Here is a 9796-nt window from a genome sequence, read left to right on the forward strand (position 1 = left end):
TTGCAACCAGCTCCTCAATATTCCAAAATACCTCTGGTTTAAAAATTTCTCACTCGCTTTCGAATAATCTTTCTCCTGACTAAAACTGAGCCACAACCGATTAACCCGATTATGCTTTCAAAATACCTCTAAACTCTGCTTTATTACCTAGTATTTCTTATGCGATTTTCCTTACTTATTTCAATTTAATAAACTATCCCTTCCTGAAATAACACCTATAAACTTTTTTTTTAATTTTTAGAGCTGTTTTAATAGTGTTATATATTGTTATAATAGTACTATGTATTGAATAATATATTAAAAATTGCTAAATTAGAACTAGGCACTTAAGTTAGAAAAACAATGTATTATCGATTTGTCCACATGTAACAGTTTTGATGGTAATCTAGTTTATTTTGGAGTTTATAGTAATGATCATAAACTAGCAGAGTATATTAGACAGTTAAATATTAGGATTTAAATGAAACGTAATTTTCAGTAATATCAGTATTTTTCCAGAGTGCGTGTACTAACACCCAAATTGACTTTATGAAATAATATGACATAAAGGTAAAATTGTTACCTACGTTCTATTATTACCTACTACTAAGTCGACGATACCTCATACATTTTATGGTTTTACCATCTACAAACTAAATTTTGGCATCAGCCAGTTTTTAAGGTAATTTTATAGGTTTCTGATGATGCTATAGACAATATATAGAGACAATCTGTTTACATAGAGAATGATGCTTATTAACAAATAAAATGGGTTATTTTAGCTTCGACTGAACTGAGAAGGTTTGTTCATAATTTGTTTTTAGGTTGATCCACAATATCTATCAAACCACTGAACCGATTATTCTTCGTGTAGTTATAGACCACTGACCAGAAATTGAACCAGGAATGTACTTTATTGGGTCAAAAATTAAAAAGTTCAACTTCTTCCCTTCAAAATCGAACAAAACCGCTCAAAAAAATTACATATTTTTCAATTAAAAAGTACGGCGCTCTATACCTAATTTTTTTAAAAAATATTTTAGTTAGTTCCAAATTTGTTTGGAATGTTCTTTAGATATAATAATTTTTATTTAGCTTTTTTGGGTATAGTTAGGGCTTAAGGTTTGAACTATTTCATGGAATTTTCTCTAAATTCTGTAGTCAAACATTTTTTTATTTAGTGAAATCCAAAAAGGATGGGGGGTTCGTCGCGTCGCCTCTGACTTTGATCGAAGTCAATTTCTAGGTGGTTATGTGTGAGTGAATTTGTTAACTTACGATAAATGGGTTACAACTGCAATAAATGATTATGGACAGACGTGAACCCTAATCTTATCCACATTCCACCTTATTACTAAAAATACATTTTTAAGCATATATTATTGTCATAACAATGTTTTTATCGGCATTTGTACTTTTATCTTTACAGATTCGCATCAAAGTGTTTATTTTATAGTGATTTTATCATTTTCTTTAAGTTTAGTAGGGACAAATGTAATATATTTTTTAAAAAATATAACCGTATTTCAGATTTCTTATATGTTAAAACCGCATGAACTTAAGTTTTTTAAATGGTACCGTATATATTTGATAAATTAAAAATCATTTGCTAAACATTTTGACTGGTCGATAACCAGTTTTGGATAATTAGTTTCAAAGTTAGGACGAGAGGGGAAGTCTACTCTCCACCCTTAAAATATAACGTATAACGTCGTTGTGATCGCTGGCGCCATATGACCAGTTGAGTTGAGTGTTGACTGCGAGATGAGCTGTTACCTGAAGAGTAAAAAGTGAAGTTTATCTGTGTATTAGAACTCTGCTTGGCGTTGGAGCGGTGGCAACACCGTTATAAGATTATTATGTGCCAGGACTCGTCGGACCGGTTCGTCGCGTCGCCTCTCTGCCGCCACCCGATCGGCAATCCGTCCAAAGAACCGTTCACCTGTTATAGCTGTTGTATGCGTTTGTGTGAACTGTTAACAACAACAATAACGATTTTGAAAACTGATAACAGCATCGACAGTGTCCAGATCGGAACGACAGAATTTGTGTTTAATGTATTTAACATGAAATCGTGAACCGCCGACGCCGTCCGACAGATATATTCGAACATAAAATAATAATATTATAGTAATAATTTAGATATCAAAATATTATAATTATGGTCATCGTCAGTCGGCTTGTCAGCGTCACGATACTGAAAAACAGCGACCACGGTGATTCGGAATTTCCGCAATTATGATGTAGGCGAACAAGTATGAATTTTGATGCCGAAAGCTCCGTGAGTACATTAGATCTAAACAGTAGATCGTCAGTGTTTTGTTTAGAAGATGACACGAGATATAACGCTCGTCCCGGTTATTGTTTTACAATGCGTTTTAATGTGTAACAACTATCTTAGCCTGTAAGTAGGCCACTTCCTGGATTAATTTATTCATTCGGGTCACTGATGATTTGGCAGATACCTGTTGTAATCCGTTGTCTTCTAAAAAAAGGTTGTACTGTTTGTACACTGTAAATTAACTCTTTTACTAAATTTACTACCTTACATCAATCAGTGTTATTCAATCAGTATCAACAATGACTTATATTAGCCGCGATGTACCTTACTGCTGTATGTAATGAAAGATATTTTTTCTAGAAAAAAAAAAATGATAACAAAATTAAAAATTTTTGAGGATATTAGAATTATGTTTCTTAAAAATGCACGTCTAACGCAAATTCAATCAATTTCACTTGTCCTATTGTCCAGTGACAAACAAAAGTTTGAGAGGCAATAATTGCCTTAGTGATGATTAAAAAGTAATATTGGCATGTATATAATTTTAAATTTGACATTCCACTGTTATTGTCATTGGTTGAAATTGATGCTAAATTGGGCAATTTTTAAGATAAATTTTGATGTCATTTAACTTTCTTCTTTTTTTAAGATGTACATTAAACCAGTTTTTTAAATTATCAAATACATATTTTAATATATTAAATTTAAATTGATTTTCTAATTTAAATCATTTTGTTAAAAGTTGAACACATACAATATATCGACATTATTTTCTTTACAGCCAACATGGAAATTATGGGGTGAAGAGAGAGAGGAAGGTGCTGTTTACACAATTTATTTAAAAAAAGTTCGCTATCAAAACCCCACAAAAACATTATTGGTATGTCCTTGTTTTCTTGAAGTATGTTTAAATTGTGAGTGACATTCAAGACATCTTTTTATATGTAGGATTCAGATGATGAAAGATCTCATTTAGAATGGGAAACAGTCAGAGTGAAATTTATTAAAGCAGGAACGATTGAAAAGCTTGTTAATAGCTTGGCATCAGATGACGGTGAATTAGAATCTACTTTTGTGAATATTTTTCTTGCCACCTATAGAACATTTGCATCCTCACATCATGTTTTATCTCTATTAATTGAAAGGTATGATAAAATGCTAAACTATTAACATACAACTTATTATTAATTTTTTTAAATTATAGATATGAATACTTAGTAAACAATAAATTCAACTTATCAGAAACTATGATTGATCCACTTAAAAAGTATGTTTACATATCAAGTATTAGTATTAACCAATTTGAGCAATTACTGTACTTGTTTAACTAATATTTTTATATTTATTTTAGAACAGTCATATCAGCTCTACACGTATGGCTAGATTCGTACCCTGAAGATTTTCGTGACCCTCCATTACATACTTGTTTACGATGTTTACATTCGTTTACTTATTCTTATTTACCAAAAACGGAACTTCACATTAAAGCAACTTATAGATTAGATAGATATCTTAAAGAATGCAAGCAACTTGGTTCGACATGCTCGTCACAAAATTTGTTTCACATTAAATAATTACATTTATTTATTTCTAGATGAGACATCTACTTACATCTGTGATGACTACGATTTAGTTATTGGTGAATCTCCTCAATCTCCTTACAACTTTCCTGACGTTGCAGAAAGACATTTTGCTGAACAATTAACAAGAATGGATAGAGTATGTAATAATTAAATATACCTATAGACACCCATGATGTTAAACTATAAATATGTTGTTTTTGCCTATACATTATTTTTATTAGGATGTATTAAAAGGAATGGTTGCCCATCAATGTTTGGGAGCTGTATGGTCTAAAAATAAAAGAGCAGGGTCTGCACCTACCGTTTTAGCTACGATTGATCAATTCAATGCAGTTTCTTTGAGAGTTATAAGCACGGTTTTATTGGCTTTAAACTCCGACAGGGCACATGTTATTGAAACATGGATTGATATTGCACAAGTAAAGATTTTATAATTTCATAGCTATTAAATTACTTGTCATTGTAAATGGCTTTTGAGTATATTTTCATTACACAATTTTTTTTTATAATCTTACAGGAATTAAGAGTACTAAAAAATTTTTCATCGTTGAAAGCTATCATTTCCGGTTTGCAATCTAATTCTGTGTTTAGATTACAAAAAACATGGCAATCAGTACCCCGGGATAAGGTAAATTTACTGTTGTATTATTTTAACCTCGTTTGAAAATATACAACTAATACAAATTTCATGTTGCAGTGATTTTTTCAATGAAATAATTGTATTAGCTAAAAATTTTCTAATGAAATCTTTATATATTTAATGATAATAAAAAATATATTTCATATTTAGTAAAAAAATATTGTCTTTAAAAGGTAATTGTGGGAAGTTAAGTAGTGGCATAAATATTTAAATTAAGGAACTATTAAAAACAAAATTATGTAATGACAATGATAATTGGTCGATAATCAGTTTTTAATAAGTATACTCTTTAAGTAAATTTCCAAGTGTGGATTACTGTTGTGTGTCGATAAAAATAACATTACAATCTACCCAAACTATGGTCCACCTTTTAATGTTAACAACTCAAGAAGTATTTATCCAAAACTGGTTATAGAATAGCCATTATATTCATTACATCATTTCTTTTCTTAAGTACATCTTATACATACCCCGGAAAGGGTGTGTTAAGCTAGGTAAAATTTGTTTATTTTTAATACGTAGAGAGGGTTTGTGGAGCACCTTCTCAACAATGTTGTATAATATATTGTGTTTTGAGTACAATAAAGAGCATCGGTAGCCCTGGGGAAAGTAATGCCCCACCAGGCTGGTTCCCAAGAGTTCCCTTGGATACATGTGGAAAAAAAAGTACATCTTATACATAGGTTGCTATTCAACTTTTAAAAGTCACCCCTTAATATTATCTTTTAAGCTTTAAAATTTATATGTATTTATAACTTAAATATTATATATAGTTTTTGACCATTAAGTATAATAAGAATATTATTTGTAGCTTTTTTCTCTAAAACAATTATTTAATAGAAAAAAATTACTGTAACATGATGTTTGAATAACGCTGTGTACAAACAATTTGGGGAAACTTATAATAATGAAATGTTGTTATTACTCTATTATGTTATATAAGTGTATAATGATGAGTTTTACTGCAAATTTAACTTAGAGTTCGCACATTTTATAATTGGCATAGTTTGAAAAAAATTGTTTTAACAGATTTGAATTATGCACACATATTCCTGCCCTAAACTTGAAACTCTGGTAACTTTAAAACTAGTTAATTCTTAATTTAAAAAGTTGATGAAACGTATGTGTTACCATTTAAGTTTCAAATGTTCCTTTTAAAAAAGCTTAGTTGGGAGGGGTGTAAAATCTAAAAAAAATGTGTAAAATCGAGATCAAATTGTAAAAAAACATTATGGAAAAAACCATATGAGATATTGAGTGGTTCACGATAAAATGATCACTGTATATATACACAAAACATATGCTAAAATTACTTTGATTGATTATTTACAACAGCGCGCCTGCTGGAAAGTTAAGAAACTCAAATTTTTTTTTATTATTCATTTTAGTTAAATTTTTAAATAATATTTTTATAAAGACTAGAATCGTATATTGTACCTATAATAAAAATGCATTTGCATCAAGTTACAGTCATTAGTTTTATACATTTAATAATTTGTTATGTTATAAATAATAATAAGACATACTTTATTATAGGTTTGGATTTATTTCTAAAACTTATTGGCACATTTGGTTCCAAACTAATTTATTGTCTAAAAATGATAAAATATTCAATTTTACAAAAAATTCATTAACAGGTAGAACTTTTCCAAGAATTGGCTCGGATATTTAGTGAAGACAATAATCAGTGGGCACAACGTAAATTATTAATAAGAGAAGGTACTGCAAAATTCGCTGATACATTTGGCCACAACGATAGACATTTACAAAAAATAATTCAAAAACAACAAATTAGTGTGAGTAAACACTTTTAAAGTCACAACGTATATTATTCAAGTGTTATATAACATAGGATGTTTTTCTCCCACACTTTAGAAATTAAACATAGGCACAATTCCTTACTTAGGAACATTTTTAACTGACTTGACTATGATTGATGCAGCTACACCTGACGTTTTACCTGATGGTCTTATTAATTTTGATAAAAAACGAAAAGAATTCGAAGTATTGGCTCAAGTAAGTGTATTGAAGTTCAAATATATTTCTCTATATTTATTCCTGATAGTTTTTTTTTATTGTAATCGTTTCCTTAGCATTTTTCTCTGTATTTTTTTTCCATAGTACTTTTTTCTGAGATTTATAAAATAATATTAATTACCTAACCCAGTTTCTTTATCTTAATCTTTGTTATTAAGGCTTTTAAGATAATCCAATTATTATTTTTATTTATGTCTTCTATATAAAAAATGATTAATGATATAATTTTTATAAAAATGATCATAGTTTGTACTCTTTTTAGATTAATTTGTATTGCGATAAGATGACAAGGCTTAGAAACTACAAACTAGTTTTTAAACACATATTTAATTTTTATAAATCTAATATTTGGATTACTACTAGTTCATATCGACCCCCGTACGAAAGTAGCACCGTTCAAGTTCTTACGAAGACTAGCACTGTTTGTACTATTGTTCCCATTATTGCCAACGGTGCTAGTTTTCGTAAGAAGCCTCGAACGGTGTTAGTTTTTCCTAGAACATGAACGGTGCTACATTTCTGCTTTTCGTCGATATACTTATGTAATAAAATGTTTTGATAGCGTTCATCAAATTAATCAAAATCTTGATTTTCAAATCACATTTCAAAAACGTACTTCACTTACATTATCATTAAACAAATACAAAGTACATTTAGACACAACCTAATACATTTTTTGGTCCAAATTTTTGACATTGCTTTTAGGTATACCAAACAAATTATTTATATTTTACAATTTACATTATAAGATTTTTTAAAAATGTATTTTTATTTTACAAAAATGATTGTGTCTTAATAGTAAATTTATGATTATCTGATTAATTTATAGATAAAGTTACTCCAAGGTGCAGCAAATTCTTATAACATACCAGAAGATACAGTGTTTGACCAATGGTTTCATTCTATTTTGGTCTTGGACGATCGAGAGGCATTCAGAATTTCTTGTCAGATAGAACCACCAGATCATTTACCCTCTTCTTGTGCTAATTCGATTATTGGCACCGGAAAGAAATACAAGTATGTCAAAAATTTTTTATGGTAAGCTGATTTTGATTGTGACTGAAATAATTGTCTTTTACTTTTCCAGTTATGAGCATAAAAAGAATGACTCAATATCAAGTAATTGTAGCGTTAAAAGTTATTACGGTTTATCAGATGATGGTTTACACTCACCAAATAATTCTCTAGACAAACAGGTATCTTATCATTTAGAATATTGTTACCTTTAGAGTTAAAAAAAAAAATGTTTTCTTTATTTTGTATCTTTTATTATAAATTGTTAAAATACTATACGACAATTATTTTTACAGGATTCGTTGCTTGATTTGTCTTCATCATCTAGTAGTTATTCTTTACAGTCATTTGATATGTCTATATCGGGAAGTAACAATACCAATCAATCGGTTAAAAACAGTATTAACAACTCAACTTTTAACACGACATCTGATTTTTATATAATTCGCATTACGCTTGATGCTGTAAACGTGGAGACTGACGGTGTGTTATATAATGTTCAATATTTTGCATGCATAAAATATATTATATGATATCGTATAATGTATAATATAAGCAATAATTGTATATTACACTGGCTTAGAAACAGGTGCTAGACTGTGTTAAAACAATTTTTTTTTCCTCCCTACCCCCTTTCCAATTTATAGTAGCCACTACAAATTAGAACTCCCAAAAGTTTCAGATCTCTAGCTCTATGTACTTCCTTATGTTTTTTTTTTGCATTTGATTAATATGGGGAATTTAAATTTTTCATTAAAAGCATTAAAATTTATCAATGTTTAGAATTCAAAAAAAGATTCCTAAAGTTGTAATATGACACTTAAAATGACTACTTTGTTACTTCACAATAAAAATTGTTTTTATCAAGTTACAGAAGTTGAATTTCAGAACCGTTTTTCGAATTTTAACAATTTTGATTACTTTTTACGCAAGAAGTTTTTTAATAAAAAATTAAAATAATCAAATCAAAAAAAAAAATGTATGAGGAAATCATTGAGCTAACGTTTTTTTAATTTAACAGGCTGCTATTTATTGAAAAGGTAAGCCGTAGGAAAACTAAAACAAAAATGAAAATACAGTCAAATATATTTATACTTTTTATCTAAAAACCCTGCTATCGGATTTTTCAAGGTTAAGGGATTTTAGACTAAAGGAATTAATTGGCCCGGGTCTCGTTTTTGTGAAAATATGGTTAAGGGCTAAAACAGAAATGTGCCAAAATTACACATTGTTATATGTTGTATGGTCTCCTGTATAGAGTTCAAAATTATTAAAAAAAGAATCATTCAAAATTCAAAAAGATTTATAAATGATTTATGGTTTCAGGAGTTGTAATGTACAAAAGTATTATGCTAAGCAATAATGAACGTACACCACAAGTGATTAGGAACGCTATGTTAAAATTTTGTATTGATGATGATCCTGAAAACTATGTTTTGTCGCAAGTTTTACCCGATAAAGGTATGTGTAAAAAAATTATATTTAATAATTGTATATGTTAATAAGTAAAGTCTTAACAATAACCATTATGTTATGAATGTTTTTTTACTCGTGTAGAAATGATTTTACCAATGACGGCGAATGTATACTATGCAGTTAACACAGAGTACGATTTAAACTTCTCACTTCGGAAAAAGACGTGGAAAAATAATAATACAATTCCTAAAAAATAATTTTTATTTTTATACCAAAAGAACTGACTAGGATGATTTTTTTTTAGATGATTCTAGTTAAATTATAATAATAATATTTTTCAATGATATATTTTTGAATAAATACAATTTTTATGCAAATCCAAAATCAATCTAATAAGCAGAGTTAAAAATTATAATGTTATTGTATCATATTATTGTGTATTATTTTTTTTTATTATGAATCGGTACAACATATTTTGAATAAAGAATTATTTTTAAAATTGTTTTCTATTGTTAATAAATTTATTATTTAAAATGTTATCAAATGAGTTTTAATTTACATACAACCCTATATTTGTATAAATACATTATACAACTAAGTTACATTTTTTTGACTATACAATAATTTTTCTGACTAAGTCCAAATCTTGTAACTAAATTGTTTTTTGTAAATCGATTGTAATTTGTTTTATACTATCTAAAATCGAATTTTTATTATTTATTGAACTGAGATTTAGTCACAACAATTAAATGTTTTTCAAATATAAAACAATTTTTTGAATTCAGTTAATACATTAACTGAATTAACTATTATTCGACCTAGTGGGCAAACTATGTTTGGATAAAT

General features: G+C 28.4%; 1 protein-coding gene across 3 annotated transcripts; it reads left to right on the forward strand.

Annotated features, from left to right (window-relative positions):
- The first annotated feature begins 1930 nt into the window (after positions 1–1930).
- LOC126844690 (ral guanine nucleotide dissociation stimulator) lies at positions 1931–9412 on the forward strand. Of its 3 annotated transcripts, none has more exons than XM_050583066.1 (15): positions 1933–2260; positions 3042–3140; positions 3209–3405; positions 3465–3527; positions 3612–3793; positions 3855–3979; positions 4065–4262; positions 4361–4471; positions 6121–6279; positions 6359–6499; positions 7350–7537; positions 7608–7716; positions 7831–8017; positions 8861–8995; positions 9092–9410. In XM_050583066.1, exons 1-15 carry the CDS (start codon positions 2237–2239, stop codon positions 9205–9207), a joined length of 2034 nt encoding a protein of 677 aa, XP_050439023.1. In that variant the 5' UTR covers positions 1933–2236; the 3' UTR covers positions 9208–9410. The 3 variants fall into 3 exon arrangements, with proteins under 3 accessions (XP_050439025.1, XP_050439023.1, XP_050439024.1); XM_050583067.1 differs by lacking the exon at positions 1933–2260 and adding an exon at positions 2501–2593; XM_050583068.1 differs by lacking the exon at positions 6359–6499 and having other exon boundaries at positions 1931–2260; positions 9092–9412.
- Positions 9413–9796: the final 384 nt, after the last annotated feature.

This window comes from Adelges cooleyi, unplaced genomic scaffold, assembly GCF_023614345.1.
Source record: "Adelges cooleyi isolate 19-005CV unplaced genomic scaffold, UGA_ACOO_1.1 ACOO_flye_CR_arks_rails_tigmint_CR_PRNA_651, whole genome shotgun sequence".
NCBI classification, from domain to species: domain Eukaryota; kingdom Metazoa; phylum Arthropoda; class Insecta; order Hemiptera; family Adelgidae; genus Adelges; species Adelges cooleyi.

Coding starts and splice junctions, on each gene's coding strand:
- LOC126844690 (XM_050583066.1), top strand. CDS start 2,237: ATGAATTTTGATGCCGAAAGCTCC. Junction 3,528..3,611: donor ATGATTGATCCACTTAAAAA/GTATGTTTACAT, acceptor TATTTATTTTAG/AACAGTCATATCAGCTCTAC. Junction 8,996..9,091: donor GCAAGTTTTACCCGATAAAG/GTATGTGTAAAA, acceptor TTACTCGTGTAG/AAATGATTTTACCAATGACG.